Source organism: Poecilia mexicana, unplaced genomic scaffold (assembly GCF_051168715.1).
Source record: "Poecilia mexicana isolate PSO_F unplaced genomic scaffold, ASM5116871v1 scaffold_17, whole genome shotgun sequence".
Taxonomy (NCBI): Eukaryota; Metazoa; Chordata; class Actinopteri; order Cyprinodontiformes; family Poeciliidae; genus Poecilia; species Poecilia mexicana.
Genome location: NW_028263386.1, coordinates 4,479,408 through 4,498,051, shown reverse-complemented (window position 1 = coordinate 4,498,051; position 18,644 = coordinate 4,479,408). Strand labels below are relative to the sequence as shown.

Genomic DNA, 18,644 nt, shown 5'->3' with positions numbered 1-18,644 from the left:
ACTTTTACTATTCTTTAAAACTTGACAATGTTTTATACAGTAAAAAAAATTGCACCAAAAACTTATTTACTTTTTTGTTCTTATATTTTGGAATTTAATACAGTTTCTGTAACGGTTGCAAATAATTTTTTCTGGAATCTTTTGGATTAAACTGTGGTCAAAAATCAAATACATATTGAACAATAAAATACATGCATATTGATATTTTTAAATTAATATTTTAAAATGTATTTTATTTTAATTGTCTAGATCCGACTATTATGCAGTTTAAAAAAGTACAAGCTCACATGCATAAAGAAACTGTTTTCGTTTATCTTAATCTGCCTTCTATTTTAAACACCCCGGTTGGAACAACAACATCCGCATCGTCACTTCCGCTCACTGCCTGACAAACATGGCGCTGCTTCTAAGGTCAGTACGTCTGTCATTTGTAACTTTGGGCTCGGAGACAGCTTTTTTAATAGTTTTCCCTGGGTAGCTTGTCACAATAACGTGTACAGGACTTAAATTCGTTAAGGGTGAGGACATTTGCTAAAATCTGACTTCAAATTTTCAGTCATAATGGAACGTTTTTTTAAGAATGCTTTGCGATATAGCTAGCTAACTGGCTAATGCTACATGTTTCCATGAGCATTGAATGGTTCACCTAGTGGACTTTGAGTCTGAATATAATAACTGACTGATTGAAACGATTGTATTTACCTATTTTTACGCTTTATTGTGCGATTAGATGCACGTTTAGTCCGCTGGAGTTTATCCACATGCTTTTAATGGGTTTGTGTCCTTATGTGACACAAACCCACATAAGGGTTTGTGTGGGTTACCAGCATAGCTGGATGCTGGATGCTGGCGCATAGCCAGCATCCAGCTATGCGCCTGCTGGCTGGATGCTTTTCTGAAGAGGATGTCCTCTAAAATCTTTTTGTGAACAGAAGAAAGTGATATGGGATAATCGGTGTTTAATTCTAAAACATGCTCATACTTTGAAACTACTTCGTCTCCTTCTGATCTGAGTAAGAAGTGAGCTGCGCTAGTTATTTCAGTCAAATGTTTTGAAAGAGTACAATTTAAACATGTAGGACGAGTCATACAGATTGACATTAAAAAGAACAGTTTTGCAATGTAAATCATTAAGCTGCTTTACATTATGTTTTCCTATATATATGTATTACACGATGTGGTGTTCATTTTTATTTGCAATGTTTAACTGAAAGCAGCTCAGCTCCTCCTGTTCCAACTGTGAATCTAACATTTTCCTCTTTTTTTATTTGCAGGACTTTGGGCCGTCAGGGTGTCTGTCTCTCAAAACCTCACTACCATGTCCTCTATAGACAGTAAGTTCTGAGTTTGTGTGAAAATCCACATGAATAATCTTTCATTTCTTACAGTAGCCTCTTTCACTAAAACAGTTTCTGGATGTCACTTCTCTTTGAGGCGCCTCTATCCGTTATAAATTGCTAGGTTAATATTTTATAAAGAAGTTTGACATTATGGAACCAAAGGAGGCATGAGGTGGAATTGTGGGTGTGAAGTGTTTCCGTGTACTATTGTTTTTGAAACAATAACAAAAGAGTTTCTCTTGCTTCAAAATCCTTCCTCCTATTTCCCTCAGACATTTCTGTTGTTTATAACTTCAGGTCCCACAGCTGGCTGAGACAATGAACCATACACTATAATTGCATCACAACCTCGAGCCACAACACTGGCTTTTCCTTTGATTAATCACCAGAAAGGGCATTGTCACTATCTGTCAGTTATGTTTAGATTAATCTGCCATTTCTCCTCCTACTTCAAACACATCAGAACTTATACAAATTTGTCTCAAGTCCATCTTAAAATGTTTTGTGAACAGATCTACTGATCCAAGGAAACCACTGAGCTGCTTTTCAGTTTGAGTCTTGACTTGGCCTTTTCAGCCAATTCTTTTTTTTTAGGAATCTTGGCTTAACCATTGGTTCTTCCTTTTCTTTAGATGCACACATCGAGTCTGTGGTTCGTTCCTGTTTTTATCATCTGAAAAATATTTCCAAATGAAGCTCGATTTATGCTCACAACCTGAGATTGAGATAATCACTCATGCTTTATTTTTCATCTTTTCATAGCGATACATTATAAACGCTTCTTAGCAAAACCTCCCTTGAACAGTTGCAAGTTTTTCAAAATGACAAAAGCTGACAAAATCCTTTCATTTTTCACATGTGACTCCAATCTAGATGCATCTACACTGGCTCCCAGGTCATTTTAGAGTGCACTTTAAGATGATTTTCCTGACTTGGAGAGCTGTTCACAGACAGATTTCAGGTTCTATCAAAGGCTTTCTGCAACCCTGTATTCCTAGTGGCTCCCTGAGGTCCTGTGACCAGGAGCAGCAAAATAAGACTGAGGATCTGCTCAGTGGCTCCAAACTCTGAAACTCTTTCTTTTGGCTTGAGATTAGTGGTCTCTCTTTAAAAGCTAGTAAAAAAAAAAAAAAAAAAAAACCTTAAGGAGAATAATGATCATAAAAATGTTTAAAGCCCATGTATATGATATAAACTCCACATGTTTATACTTTGAAATATAATGAATAAAACATTGACCAACAAATTTGTGTAACGATGACACTTAAGAAAATGTAATGTTTACTGGTTTCTCAGTTATTGACTTTGGTGTCTTTTATGACTTTCTGTTTTTGTGTTTTTTATAATGTAAAGCACTTTGAACTGCTTTGTTGCTGAAATGTGAATGTACAAATAAACTTGATTGCTTTAAATTACTTTATAAGGATTTTGTGTTGTGCTTAAATACCATTTATTTGGACTTGTTGACCGACATGAAATGGCTCATGACAGCTTGTGATTTCAAATAAAACCAGAATAACACAAAGTGACCACATTCTGATCTGATATTGATATCAGACATTTAACAGAGCCGGTATTAATAATTAATCATCCTGGCAGATATAAACTGGCTCACAGTCAGAGCAGTAGATTGCTCTATTTCATACCAGGAATATTCAAGTACAAATTCACCAAAAGTTAAAGTAATGAAAAGAAGACGGGCCAAAATGACCAGTATACAATCCAGTGTCCACACATGAAAAGTGTGAAATAAGCAGCTGCAATCCTCTGTTTAAATCATCTGTTCTTTGTTTCAGTGCTGCTCCAATGGGAACCACAGCTAAAGAGGAGATGAACAAGTTTTGGGCCAAAAACTCCAGGTTAAACAGACCCATGTCTCCACACATCACAATTTACAAGTACGTACAACCTAATCTCTGTGTTGTGTGGGGCTGCTCAGAAAACGAAACATATTAAGATCACCAAGGTGTCAAACTGACCTCATTAGTGCTGCTTATATAATGTAACGCAATCTTTATTTCCTTACACACTGCAGATCTTATGCAAACCAAGAATAAGGCAAAAATAATAATACCATGAGGCTCATTTCGGTATTCAGCAGCATTTTCTGTCTTTAATGCCAATTAAACAGCAGGAAGCGGCAGCATTGCTGTATATTTAGAGCAATAAACATCTTAATGTATTAATAGCCAGTTGCTAGCATCATAAAATCTGCAGTTAAGAAAACTTTTAATAAGTGTTTTGTAAGAGCTCTTTTTCTGGATTTATTTTCACTGTTTTCATTTTAATGAAGAGGGACATTTATCAGCCGCACTGACATTTCTAAAAATGTATTGTTGTTACCTGCTGTGGTCTAATAGTTGGATTCAGATTCCTTCACCGCCTTTGGCATAAACATAATAAATGTAGATAATTATGGAGAAGTTTTACCTGTCATTCACTTGTATATGTGCCTGTGGAAAAAGTTACTGTCGTGGCTTGTAGTTTTGTTGTTAAACAGACATGGGTCTGTTTAACTCCTGTCATTGTTTTGCTATTTCACCTTTAATATCTGTGAAGGTCAATCGAGATTTTGTTTGGCGTTTGTTTCACTCCCACCTACAAGCTCATCACAATAAACTAGAAATGTATCAAAAAGTTAATTTACTTTTGTTGTTAAAAAGTGAAACACCTGTGGATTTTTTACACACATAGAGCAATGTATTTGAAGACGTTAACTCTGATAACTAATAAAAACCCAATTTATATTTCTCAGAAAATTACAATATTACCTTTTTACATCCAATACGAAAAGGATGTTGATTTAATAATTTGTTTATCCTGACAATGTTTGACTAACACAATCATGGAAGAGACTCCTGACTGGACAACTGTCATTTCTAAACAATCAGTTCACAACATGCTGCATCTAAATGTATTTATAGAAAGTTTAGTAGAAGGAGAAAATGTGATGAAAGAAGGTGTGCAAGCAACAGGGAAGACTACAGACATTAGAGAATTGTGAATTAAAACCTATTTAAGGTTTAAATCTCGTCTTCAGATAAAAGTATATTTTCACTTCTATTTGGAAATCAAGTTCCCAGGGTTTGGAGGAACAATAGAGAGTATCAAAAGTAGTATCAAAGTTACTGTTAAAGGAGGTGTATTATGGAGGAAAATCCACTTTTTAGTCTTTACACTGTTTATTATGTTATTCCTATGTTCAAAAACATATCTAGAGTGTTGCTTTGACTCTTTTATCCCCTGTGTGAGTCTCACAAAGCACCACCAGCCCCACTCAGCTCCTACAGACTAGCGATAGCAGCAACTAGAAAACACCTGGTGGAACCTGGTATATGTCCAGTTCTCCTAAGAACAGTCTTAACAGCCTAATGGAGAAGCATTGTGGTGATGACGTACTGAAGGCCAAATGTTGGAAAGAGTAGCACCTTCTTAAAGACACGGAGCCCAATTTCAAGGCGTCAAATTTCTTTTTAGTCATGTTTGATATATACAGCATCTTTATAACAGAAGGTAACACAGTTATGTGATTGTGCTATAAAATACATAATACCTTCCATTTAATGGAACGTTGGCTTTTTAAACCCCCTTTAATATTGTATGTTCAGAAAAATGAATTTTTCCATTAGCTGTGAGCAATATTGATCAACATTTTTAGAAATATTAATTTGAAATCTATCACCGTTTGTAGGGATCTATGTCATATAAAGGTTTAACATTTTGACATGTTCTAACAAATACTGCAGCAAAATAACTTTTTAGTGAATTTCTATTGTATTGATATACATTTTTACCTGCCAGCGATGGTAAACATGTGGCTCCTGTGTTTGTTGCAGATGGTCCATTCCCATGATGATGTCCATCACACACAGAGGAACCGGAGTGGGACTCAGTGGAGGTAAAGCTTGTTTCCTCTAAGTGGTGCTTGGTTTTTACCATAAAGAAATTATTCCACACACACACACAGACTGCTTCCTATCCAGTTTGAGTCTGTGCTGCTATAAATCTAATATCAAAGTGAGGCTGTGCTTTGCAGTCACTCCTGATTGACCCTGAAAATCTCTTCAGGGCATTTTACTCCCATCGCTATTGATTTCTCTTAAGAGCATTTACTAGAATAAAAAAAGCAAATGTTGTTCAATTAAATCTGTGGATGTGAAAAGGCAGTTTAGCGGCTCTTAGTCTCATCCCTGTTCTGAAGCGTCGAACGTGAATGGCGGTGATGCTGCACAAAAGAGCCACTGACATTGATGAAAGGCGCTGTAAAAGCCGAGTTAAGTTTTGTTTTGCATGTTTATGTATTCAATAAAGGTCAGTTCTCTGGGCTGCCACTTGCAGTGGCACACCCTATCACTCACTTATTCCATTCAACCTTCTGTCAACATATTATATGTGCCAACAAACTAAAACTGTCACCAACTGTGGATCAGCTTATACGCTGTATTTCTTTGCTTTAACTGTACTTATTTTAAATATTCCAGCCGTTATTTTACTGTGGCAGAGTTGAGTGAAGGGTCTTGCTTTAATTTGTTTTGTTGTTGTTTTCCTTCCTTCGTTCAGAGCTCTGCTTTGTGTTTACTTTAATATCCATTCTATTATTTTTTTTCTTTCAGAAAGGAAATGGAAAGACATTTAGTTTTTATTTATTCAGACACAAGCAATAGAAGCCAAGGGGCAAATTTGCATTCAGTGTTTTGTAATAGACTGGCAGTGTGTAGATGGTCAGATTCAGAGCCGCTGTTTGGTTTTCATTTTGAAGTTTAGTGATAGAGAAACCAGAATTGAGGAACTCTATGTGTTAGGAAATCACAGGCCGGCCGTCTGACTCAGTCATAGTCATGTGAGATAAAACAATGTAGGACTAATGAGCCAGTGTGGAAAATTATGGAAAGAAAATAAGAGCATGGAGGAATTTATTTCTATAGTTTATTCCTGGTACAGATGCCAACTTTGTAAATGTTTTTTTTTAACCCTTGATACATAGAAATATCATTCATGAATGAATCTACCATCATTTCCATCTATCTGTTAATCATCACCAATCTGCCCTTCTCCCCATCCATCCTTCTGTTTATCCTTTATATGCATTAATACGTGCATCCTTTCATCGATTCAGCATCCATTTATCCCTCCTCACATTAGTCTATCAATTAATAATTGCTAACCTGCTTTTTATTCATTCATTGTCCAATCTGTCGTTTTGTTTTACCATCCGTGCATCCAGTGATTCATTTATCTCTCTGTCCTTCCTCTCATCCATTCATACATCTATTCTTCCATCTGTCTTTCTGTTAATAGCATTACGTTCTTACGCTTAGCCATACATCCATTATCTGCATTTGTCCATTCATTCCTCTGTCCACCCCTGCAGTCATCCCTCCATTCATCCATCAGTCCTCCATCTTTTCATCCATGTTTTTTGGGGTTGTGTGCATGATCCATTTCTGATTGGTTGAGTTGTTTTCTGTGTGTGTGTGTGTGTATATGTCAGTTTTTCACCTGTAAATGTGCTGACGGGCATTTAACCGGAACACATCCTCATTCCTCGCATGAAAGGGGAATGATAACAGAATGCTGCCGATTTATTTTTGCATCTTTCTCTGAATGACGCTTCCAACCAGTTTTTATTTCGCCCGTTTCTCATCATCCAGATATACATGTCTGCTGTCCATCTGTCTTCCCTTCCTTTCAATGATTTTTAGATGTTACATATTCAAAGCCTGAGCTATAAAATTGACATGAGAAATGTGTTGAAACGCTGCACATTGTCTTTTTTTATTTTTTTTTAGCTCCTATATTTTTATTCTTCTTCGCTTCTGTCTGTTTCCAGCCATTTCAGCCTTTGCCATGGCAGCGTTGATCCTGCCTGGAAACTACACCCACTACTTGGACCTGATCCACTCGTTGTCCGTCGGTCCGTTCCTAATTGGGCTGGCAAAATTCGGCATTGCCTTTCCCTTGTCTTATCACACCTACAACGGCATCCGCCACCTGGTAAGACGACAAATATTGGACTCGATTCCTCCTGATATACTCCTTTACCGTTTTCATTCTGTTTCAGATTCTTTAGCTGATAAAACGCTGTAATTGTTTTGTTTTTGCGTTTTGTCATGATTTCTCATTCAGCCGAAATAGAGATCTAATTTTCCTTTGATAGAAAGCTGATTGCATATTCAGATATACAATCTAGTGATGCTTTTTCTGCTATGGCTTGCTTTATATGCATTGATTTATTTATTTTTTTTTTACAGTATTGGGATATCGGGAAAGGCTTCAAAATTCCTGAGGTCTACCGCACTGGCTACACAGTCATCGGCCTGTCTGTCGTCACCTCCTTAGCTTTGATTTTGATGTGAAGGGATCATGGACTAGATGAAGTGTAAAAGTTTTGTTTATACGTTGTGGCCTGCTATTAACCTTTTTTCATCAAAAATAAAGGATAATATGCTGTAGCCAGAAGCAGAGTATTTTTTTTTTTGCATTTAATTGTGCCGAAAACCTTTGGGTCATCCAGAGTGACATAAGGCAGCGTGCATGCAAATATGACCCAGTTTACCTCACACTTGGTCTGGGTGCGAATAACAACCACGAGCTAAAATTATACATGCCCTACATGTTATCTCCTTATGTAATTTGTCTAATCACTCTGTGACGTCAAATTCATTAATCACTTCTCCCTGCCTGAAGAGCTGCGACGTTGCCAGTCTGTGCAGGGTGAGCCCTGTAATATTTGCGTCTGAAGAACGGTTTATTGCCTCTCCACAGCCTAAAGATGCTCAAATGCATTTTTCAAACATCAGGGAAGAGGAAGAGGAGTGTTGAGCCAGTGGTGGAAGCTGCGAGTGTGAACCTGCTCCTCACCAGCAGCTTGCCTCTGGCTCTACCTCCCTCTGAGCAGCACAGGAGCTGAACAGCTTTTGTCCTGCAGTGAGAATGAAAGAGAGTTCTGATGTTATGTCAGATCCAAACCCCATTTATGAAGTAAACAGTAAAAAGTGCCGATGGGGGGCAAAATAATAAGTAAAAGGGAAAATTCTGAGGCGAGCGAAGCACAAGCTGGTTCAAAAATCTGTTTAGATCAACAAAATTTCTAAAGAAACAGAAGGAAGATGTCTAGTTAGTCCAGCAGAATTGGTTTATGAACCTATTACTGTTGACTCAAATTGAATATATGTCACCTTGGCTGTAGTTTGTTTCCTGTTGGAAAACTCCTCTTGATCTTAACGTATTTATCGCAGCAAACCAGAGCGTTTCTGCAGTGACTGTCAGAGTTTGTAAAGCTCAAGTGTTTGTGCTTTTGATGGCGCTGAATTCCCTTCAGATTCACGTCACCTCCATAATTGGCCAAACGTGTCTATATTTAACCACTGCCAGCTTAAAATAATTATCTGTGTAACGCTATCGCTTGAAGATCTTCCTGTATGTGTGGTCTGATTGCAGTGAGTTTGGCATGTAAATGACTTCCTACATGGAGTCTAATCAAAGCTACGGGCACTTTTTGACCTCCGCTGGAGATCCACCGAGACTACAAATTACTATTAATATGCAATGGAAAATTACTTATGAACTACAGTACACAGCAGAAGTATTTATATCTCTAGATTTGTTGCATTCTGTCATCTTGCAAGCTAAAAAAATTAAATGTGTTTATCTGATTATGTGGTTTAAGAAATAAAAGTCCACATCTCTGAAGATGAAGGTTTTTTTATTTATATATTTTTGTATCAAATCTAAACTGACGTGTTTGTATCCAGTTGCTCTCTGAAGTCATTGGTAGAATAAATATGTGTAATTTAATCTCGGGATACATGCATCTGCCATTATAAAGGCTGTATAAGTTGGCAGATTAACGCAGCAGACGGGTTAGGAATAGATTTGTGAAGAAGTTAACACCATGTTAGGTTAAAGGAAATGAAGAGTGTAAGGTACACAACAGAAAACCTATCTGTATATGGTCATCCACCTGGTATGACAGGAATTGAAAACACCCAGAAAGTCTCATGTTGACTCTGGAGAAGCTACAGTGATCCAGTGGAATCTGTTATGTGGACAACTTTTATTTATTTTTCCTCAAATGGTTTTATAGAGGAAGCAGAATTTTTACACGTTATTGATGAAGACATTGAAATTCTTTTATAAATTATCTGTTTGTAGTTTGGTTTGTTTGTTTTGGTTTTAGTGAGATCTAAATAATGAATTATCAGACACGTAATTAATAATTGTACTGGCTTTTCACCAATTTATGCTCTGTCAAACTACAACTGACTACATCGACCTGTCCAAGGACTGCAGATGGAAGTTAGCAGTTTTGGCTGCACAGGTACCATGAATGCATGATTAAAAAATTTATGAAATGTACATTGTCCCTGTAAATAAACAGAATAAATAGAAAGTTGTTGATGAAAGAAAGCAATAATAAAATCTTTGCAGTTTAGTGGAGGAGACACTGCAAACACAGAGGAAAGGCTTCTGACCAAATGAGACAAAGTGGTGGCATCATCATGCTGTGGGAATATTTGCCTTCAGCAATGCTGGTCAGAGTTGAGGAGAAGATGGATGGAGTCAAACCAGACTCCATCCAAAGGAGGATCATATGTTAGAATAGACAATTTAAAGTCCAGACATCCAACTTAAAATCTGGGACATAACTTAAAAAATAGTTGTTCACAGATGTTCTCCATCCAGTCTGATTGAGCTTTGAGCTATTTTGGAAATAATAAGGGGGGAGGTGGGGGGGTGATTTTAGATGAACCCGGAAGAAGAGATATGAATACTTTAGCAGGGAGCTGTAGGTCTTAAGTAATTTCCTGTTGTATGTCGAAAGTAATTTGTAGTCCCAGTGGATTTCCAGCTCAGGTTGGAAACTGCCTGTAGCTTTGATTAGATTTCATGTAGGAAGCCATTTACATGTCAGACACCCTGCAATCAGAGCTAAGAGAACTTCTAAGACATAATGTTACTCTGACAATATGAATACTTTTATGAGGTACTGGATAGAGTTTAAGATGGCTCGTTTGAAATCTGAATGCTTAAAAAAATGTTTGTATGAATCTAAAACTGAGCTTATAAGCATTCTTTTTATTCACTTCAAGAAAATAACTCACTGGCTTATAACCGTCGATGGACATACAATGCTTCATCTAGACTCCAGTAATTTAGGTATTATGATATTTCAAAGAGATGACATGCCTTCAAGCAGTAGAGAATTGTTTCATGACGGCATTGTGGAAATGTGGCTGCAGCAGCACCCCCTACCGGCGGGTAGCGGAAAATGTGCAGGGCTGCGGTCCTGATGCTGAGAGATGGAGCGGATGCTGCACAGCGATGGGTGGGGGAGCATAAAGCAGGATTTGATGGAGAAAAAAATGTGCCTCAGTCTCTGTGGCGCAATGGAATAGCGCGCTGGACTTCTAATCCAGAGGCTCCGGGTTCGAGTCCCGGCAGAGATGTGTATGTGTTGGTACAGAATTTTTTAGGACGAGGTAGAATGATGAATTTGAATCAAGGCAAATGTGTCGTTTAGCCTCTGCATCTGTGATGTATTGTAAAAGGTTTTTCAGTCTGCTGGAAATGGAAGATGAAGGAAGATTTGACGCCGTCTATGAATCTCATCAAATTAAAAAAGCTTGTATGCAGATGACAAAAAGCCTTACAATACGGCTTTTAGTGTACCAGCACAGCACACCTTTTCGTGCTCCTGGGGCTGCATGCTCAACTGCACTCAGTCATCACACAAACACAACAGGACAAGTCAGTTTAGTGCAGCCTCACCGAGGCAAAGTCACCGTTTCAGCACCTGGAGCTGTCCGCTCCTCATGTGCAGCGCCAGCAACAAAGCATTTAAAGCCTTTTCCGCCCTCATAACAAGTGCTTAATGATGCCAGATGCTGCGTTTCTGTTCTCAAATATGGTGTAACGGCGCAGAGAGAGAGAGAGATGAAGTGTCACTGTGACAGGAAATGGTGCCGTTTTAAGATTGCCGAATAGAAATGTTGTGTTAATTTAGTGGAATCAAAGGGCTGACCTCTGGAATGTATTAAAACAAGAGTAAAAAGGTGGATTTTATCTTTAGAACAGCACATTGCCAAAATCTAGAATCTGGATTTGCATTTCATTTTTTAAATTTTTCTACATTGTGGAAAACAGCTGGTTCCTTAAAGATCTCTCGTCCCGGCTCGCCTTTTGTTGCGTCTTATTTTGTATTTTCCTGAAAACCCCCCACCTCCCACTCGAGGATTCCTTTTTTTTTTTTGCAGCCGCCACCATCCGCGTTTAACCCCATCATGCCTCCCCACATGCAAAACCTAATCCGCCAGTAAAACTAATCCTTAATCCCTCTCTGGCAAGTTGAACAACCCTGCCTCCCCTCCGTCCCTCCACCCCTGTTATAGCTCCTGATTCCCTAACGGGCCACATGCATGAAATGTCAGTAGCCTATGAAACGTCAGATCTCCAAGGAGTTCCCTTTGTTAAATAAATACACAAACAAGTTGTTGCTGGTAAAAAAAATAATAATAATAATAATAAAGCAAGTAAACATAAAATTATATGCGGCACATTTGAGAGTCATTCAGTTTTTTTGACATGACTTTTTATGCATTTTTAAGGACAGACCCCCAAGGCCAAAGACTGAGTGGCATGATTACCATATTACAAATTATGAAGCCTGTGAGAGATAATAAGGAGCCTATCTACCAGAAATGGGTAATAGCTCTATATCAGCTGATAAGAAACATCATTCCCCCCCACTGAGAGCCATGACAATATGCAGCAGATGACCTCTTCATTTTAGGAAATTAACCACTATGTAGGCTCAAATCCATCAGATAGGTGTCTACACTATAAAAATTACTAGTGAATTGGGTTAAATTAATATTTGCCCTTGAAATCCTTGAGATTTTAATCATATGAGTTTGTAAATGTAATATTCAGTAAAGTTTATTATTTATTTGACAGGGAGAACTTCTAATAGCATAAACTACTGGTATGAAAAAACCTGAACATTTAGATTAGCATTTAGCTGAAGATGTTGGTTCAGTCAATCGTTGTTCTTCTTATCCAGCAGGGATGGAAAGACTGAGGATATGTTTATATGGGTTCTGAATGAATATATCAACTTATTTAAAGTGAAGTTTTGTGATGACAAAACTTGTGTTGAACAAGAATTAAAGTTTTAATTGAGCTTAAGCTACCATATTGTAGCCAATGGACGACACATCAACTTCAAAACAAGCAGGTGTGGTGCTAATTACTAATAACTGAATGTTTTTTTATGAATTCAGTGTTTTACAGTGAAACCTTTTTCAATATATATTTTTTGTTTTCTATCACAAAGAACAGCATTGGTAGAATTCTATTCATCTACATAAAATATGTTAAAAAAAACAAAACAACCCTGGCATGGGGTCTCCTTGAGCAGAGTTGATTCTAAACTCTGTCCTTTATGACTAAAAATTGAACAGGAATGAGCTTAGAATGATTATCGTCCTTCATTGTTTATTTTAATAAGACTGAGCATCTCCCAGCTGATCTGGACTCAGCCCTGGAGCAGAGGGATGTTCACCACCAGCAGATGTGAGAAATACTGATTAGTTTGTGTATCTTCACACACACGATAAACAACACACTGTTGTTTATTGTTCCTACAAAACGTACAGGGGCAATGTTTTTGGCATATTTCAAACAAAACAAACGAGGATAAAACATGTTTTTTTTAGGTATGCAAATGAAAAAAAAAATTGACAACCCATCCAAACATCTGGCTTTGTTTGCAATGTTGCATCTGGGAGTGATTTTCCATATTATAAGGTAGAGATGAGGGTTTTATTCTTATCATACAAACAGTAGATATTTGTTCTTTAAGCTACAGGCTAGCTATGACATCATCCTTTTTAACAGATGCTTGTAGGTTTTGTACGAAAAAAATACAATAAATAAAATAAAGCTTAATCATTTTCATTTTTGAAACTTGTGTAGTGTTTATAAAACATCCATTCTCGACCCTTGAGCTTCACTGACCCTTTCCAAAGACCTTGACTCTGTTTAAACTGCCACATCAATTTTAGTAACTAAAATCATTTTCTCCAGTGTACTCTGTATCCAAACTGTAGATAAAGTGAGCATCGGTGTCACAGTGTTGTTCTACAGCAGTGATAAAATTCCTCAAAGCCTGATAAGGTCACTATAAAGTCACTGTGGAGTGTTACAGGGACGTTATGGTGATATTTCGCTGCGTAGAGATCACGCTTCCCATATCTGCTCCATCTCCTCTTCATGTTGCTCTCAGCCAGTAGGCCCCTGCTCTGGGCCTGTTATCCCGGCGGTGTGGGCCAAATCGTATTATAATCCCCTCCCTCCCCCTCTCCAGCTCTCCCCCTCGCTTCTTGTCCCCTCCCCTCCCGCTCCGTCTTTCAGACAGTCTGTTTTTGCTGCAGTGAACGGTAACCGTGGAGAGGCAGAGATAGCCTACAAACAGTGGGGAAAGAGCGAAGGAACAAAGCAGGAGAAACTAGAAGAAGCTGGGAGATTATTCCAAGAAAATAAAAAGAGAGAAGGCACAGCGGTGGGGGAGAACAAAAAAATTCAAGAAAGCTGCGCGTCAGAAGGAGAGTCATTATTGGAAGGGACCTTACTGGAAACCAGCAACAGAACCGGACTCCGGAGGAGGAATACGACGGTGTGTGCGTTCAAACCGTGCGCTGCTTCAGTTTGTGTTGTGGTTCGGGGGTTTGGCTGTTGTCTGCATGTTTGGGCGGACAGGAGACACCTGTCAGTGCTGACGCTTTTCCGTCTCCAGGAATGTCTCCCTTTGTGTGTGTCTATGTGTGTGTGTGTGTGTGTGTGTACGCGCGTATTACGCAGAGCAAGATCCTAAGAGTCTCTGCGTGTCTTGGTAATTTACTCCAAAAATGTGCGTTTTCTTGCGCGCTCCTCGGTTGTTTTGGCTACGATGTTCTGTGGGAAAAAATAAGCATCACAACTCGCTGGGAGTGAATCTCATCCCAGCGGCGGCGGCGGACGGGAGGGTTTTTATTTCCTTCTCCAAGTACGGAAGAAGATGTTAGAAACATTTGTGTGGTACTCGTCGCAACGATGCAGGTAGCCGCCAATGTCAACTGTTGTTATGATTATTATCGCCTCTGTTATTACTTTCAACACAAGTGCCCAGCGAGAACTTGTGGTCAGCACGCCCATATATACAGAGAGAGAGGAGAGCGTGTGGGTTATTTCCCATGCATTCACTTGAGTTTTGTTTTTATTTTTCGCCATCACTCAACAGGAAGGGCTGGAGTAACAATAAACATAACCCACAACCCCTCCCTCCTCCTTCCATTCCCACACATCCCACTCCGTGCAAAATGCTCGGCGCCCCCCAATACACACACACACACACACGCACACACACGCACAGAGGCGCACACATGTATGCACCACCCTGCACCCCACCCTCTCTCCTCTCTCCGCGCCCGTCCCGCTGGCTCTAACTACCGCCGCGGTTCGCTCTCAGCGGTGAGCGCGCCGCAGATGGACAGAGGGCTCACCTCCGCGCGGGGCTGCAGCTATTTTTAAGAAATGTGAGAAAGGGGAAGCTGAAGGTGCGTGTGTGTGTGTTTTAATATGAGAGAAAGAGAGCGGGAAGGGAAAGGAGCAGTGCCAGAGCTGATTTTATGCCCGACATTCGTGTCCAACGCCGAGCAGAGCGCACCGAGCACACAGCTAATTCTCAGCGGGCAGCAGGTGAATCTCTGTTCTCGCTTCCTCTTTCTTCTCTCCTGTTTGTTGTCCGAGGCAGCGTTTCCTTTTTGCGTTACATTTAATTAGTGGGGGTTCGGCCATGAGCTGTCCAGAAACACGCGTATCTCTCACTTCCAGTTGCGCGCATGAGCTCGTTAAGGCGCAATAAATTCCCAACATAAGAGGATAAATTATCTTCTTCCTCCTCTCCTTACACCACTCGCCCCTTCTCCATCTCCATCCCTTTCTTGCAGCTTGGCTTCATCACCCCCACCCCTCCTCCTCCTCTCTCAGCCCCCCTCTCTCTCAGTTTGTTATGACAAAAGCAGATCGATGGCTACCCGGAGCGACGCGTGAGTAACGGGTGGGCCAAGCGTTTATTCACTCAGCGGCTGGGGACGCAATTAGTGGTCAGTTGGCCTGCCCGGTCTGCCTGTTGTTTTTAGCTTCTCCATTGTGTCCCCCCTCCTGCAGGTGACACTCCAGAGCCTCTCTGCCCTCCTGAGCTTTCAGTGAGACAGGCGGATCTGCGTGCCCGACCATGGCCTTCCCATCAGCCCCCTCTGCTCTATGGATTGTCAGCTTATTGACTGCACTATTCGCAGCTGCGGTTCACAGCAACATTGTCAGTGGTAAGCACATCTCTCTCTCCCTCTTCATCTGTCTGTCTTGTATTCTCGCAGTGTCTCTCCTGGGGCCTCTGACCTCTCTGACCCTCTCCTTCTGCCTCTGGTGGAGCTGCCTAACTGTCCACTTGTTGTTTCCTGTATTATGAAAAGGGAAGCAGAGGACCGTTATTAAGCACATGGGACACTCCCAGACTCAGTGGAATTTTGTGCAGTTGTGTTTTTTTCAGGAACGTGTGTATGACTTCCACATGGAGCTGGAGTTCAGCGTGCATGCATGCTCATTGCAGGAGTGGTACAGTTTCACCTAAGCTTGTTTTTCACAAATACAGTGACACGCAAAACTTGGAAAAAAGTGTGGCATAAACCTAAATGGTGAAACTCTGTAAATACTTTGTTGAACTAATATTCACTGCTGTTGCATCAGCAAATCCAATTTAGAGACAGTTTTTTTTTGTCTTTGTGAAACAGCTCAAGCTAAAAGTACATTTTTGTGTCTCGCCAAATATTGTCATTTAGATTTTATGGACATCTTTCACAAAGTATCATGCTGCCACCACCGTGTTTATCTGTGGGATGATGTGTGAAGGTGAAGGTGAAGGGTAAAGTGTAGGGTTAGTTTGCTGGTAGATCAGAAAGCTCTGATTTGGTCTTATTTCATTGCCGTGTCTATAAAGTGATTTTTTTGCTCTTTCTGCTTTGCAAAAGAGTGTTAGCTCAGCTAAACTGGACAAAGAGTGTTTGTGAAGATCAAGTTTCAAGTATTGCCAATGATTGTTGGTTGGATTTGGGTCTGGGCTTTGACTGAGCCATGAATGAATATACTTTGATCTTAACCATTTCATTGTAAGTCTGGCTGTAGTTCTTGCTGATGTGGAATCTAGTCTCAAGCTGTTTGCAGGTTTTATTCCAATGTTCCCATCAGCTTCACTGTCTCTCCTGGAGAAAAGATTTTCATAGAGTGATGCAAACCTTGTCCATAGAGCTCACTATCCTCTCTGACTTGATATTTTCTTCTTGATTCCTTATTAAAGGCTTTTGTAGAACTTGCTAGGAAAGTGAATCAGGTGTGCTGGAGCAGGCACCCATCTGAAACATGTAGCTTGGTGGTGACTCAGTGTGCATTCACAGCAGCCCTGTTTGGTCCACTTTAATCAAACTCTTGGGGAGGTGTGAATGCGCAATCAAAATTTGATGTGGTCCAAAAAGCAAACTCTGGTTCAGAGATTGAAGTGAACTCTGGTGCGGTTCCAATGCATATGTGAATGCAAGTGGCCTGGAAACTGCTCCAGTCCACTCAGAATGCCCTGTGTATTTAGCACAGGGCATTCTGGGTAAATACAACCTAAATGAGAATGCAAGCCTAGTTTTAGTGGGAGAAATAGTTTGTGGTCTTATGACAAAACCAAAAGAGAAATCAGGCACTCCATTTTGGTTTACATTTTGTGAAAAAGGAAGTTGCACTCATGCCTTCTTCTGAGGTTTTTTGTGCAGTTTTGGTCTCCAGTCAACTCTGAGGTGTGAAAACACCTTTGGGAACACGTGTTTTAGAGATAAAAAGCAAAAACATTTTCCACTCTTCGGTAAAGGACGACAAATTTGCCCACCTCCACTGTGAACCTGCAATTGGTTTTGCTGGATCTTATATGGAGGCTACAGAGTAAATGGGCAGAAAAAATGCACTGAATACATTTCTAATTTATATTAAAATCCCAATAAAATACATGAAAATTTGGAATTGTAAATTGACCAAATATGAAAAAACTGAAAAGGAATGAATTTTCCAAAGCCCTGCACACACAGGAAGTGAACAAAGTCTGTTCTCAGTATCTCGCAATATTGTTTCTGATGCTCTGCAAACCGTCTGTTTTGTTGAAGCTTCATATAGCCTGGACAAACAAGGTGGTCATCTTGTGCTTTCTCAGATTGGAGCCAAACGTGTTTCCACACACTGTGCAGCTCAGATACAGAACACTCGTCATGGCTAAAACTGTAACTGCGGCTGAGGCGGATGGTAAGAGAGGATTTGATGAGAGAAGCACTTTGTAATGATATCATCCCTGCTGCGAGTACCAAGTGAGCAGGAATACACTGTCCAATGTGCTTCCCAATTACATAACTCTCAAGTGACTGCCTGCCGGTAACACAACCTTCAGAGGGCAGCTTGTACCCGACACAAAATGGCGAGCAGCGATTGGCCCTCGAGCCGTTGAAAATTGATTGACACAGGTAGAATGTTGTTGCCATTTTCTCATTACAGTTGGGGTTTTAATTGCACAAAGTGTTTGGCACAGAACAGAGAGAGATTACAGCAAGCAAGGAGCCTTCTAAAAGACATTTCATGATTTGCATTTGGAATATATGCTCTTAAGGGCCCTCTGCATTCAGCTGATCTCGCCTACACACTTTTTGCAATCACACCATAAATGAGTACGATATGCACACCCGCACATCTTTGGGATTCTTTTGACATCATTTATCCATATGAGCAATGTTTTAATTTCTTTTGAATTAAATGCTGTTTAGTTTCTGTGCAAAGATTATTAATGTGTTCCTCCTGTGGACAATCCGGCTGTGCTAAGATGAGTAAGAAATTCGGAGCGCGGTGAGCTGCTTAGAGAGAAGAAGAGGAGAAATGGCCACCCCAGACTGAGCCTCTGATGATGAAATATCAAACTCTTGTCAGTTTGCTGACCCAGACACGTGTAGCTCGTCATTGAAACCCAGGTAGAGGTTCATTATTTGGGCCCCAAAATGATTCTGGCTCCCGTTCAGAAGCGTGTCACATTTGATTAAGGTGTGCCCACGGGGGGGCCTGACCATGCATGACCAATTCTTGCTTTAGTTTCACCTGAGCACTGTTTTACATTATCATGTCAGTCAACGAGAGTAATTAAGCCTGAGACGTCTGACAGCATTTAGGAGATGAGAAAACACGTCAAAG

General features: G+C 40.0%; 2 protein-coding genes and 1 non-coding gene across 6 annotated transcripts in view; all 3 read left to right on the top strand.

Moving 5' to 3' along the window:
* Nucleotides 1–348: 348 nt before the first annotated feature.
* On the top strand, nt 349–7,792 carry sdhc (succinate dehydrogenase complex, subunit C, integral membrane protein). Its single transcript, XM_015012532.2, has 6 exons — nt 349–411; nt 1,275–1,334; nt 3,137–3,238; nt 5,177–5,238; nt 7,171–7,334; nt 7,592–7,792. The coding sequence occupies exons 1-6, from the start codon at nt 395–397 to the stop codon at nt 7,694–7,696; spliced, it is 510 nt and encodes a 169-aa protein (XP_014868018.1). The 5' UTR covers nt 349–394; the 3' UTR covers nt 7,697–7,792.
* A 2,923-nt stretch (nt 7,793–10,715) lies between these two features.
* On the top strand, nt 10,716–10,789 carry trnar-ucu (transfer RNA arginine (anticodon UCU)). The gene has a single exon. It is a non-coding gene; the product is annotated as a tRNA-Arg (tRNA).
* Nucleotides 10,790–13,481: 2,692 nt separating this feature from the next.
* Nucleotides 13,482–18,644, top strand: part of cadm3 (cell adhesion molecule 3) — a 150,825-nt gene continuing 145,662 nt past the window's right edge. For 3 of the 4 annotated variants that reach the window (XM_088014562.1, XM_088014561.1, XM_088014560.1), the window contains exons 1-2: nt 13,482–14,016; nt 15,549–15,706. In XM_088014562.1, the coding sequence (XP_087870688.1) occupies nt 15,616–15,706 (91 nt within the window). In that variant the 5' untranslated portion in view covers nt 13,482–14,016; nt 15,549–15,615. Of the gene's footprint in view, nt 14,017–15,548; nt 15,707–18,644 lie in introns of those variants that run through there. The other variant, XM_088014563.1, reaches the window with a different exon arrangement.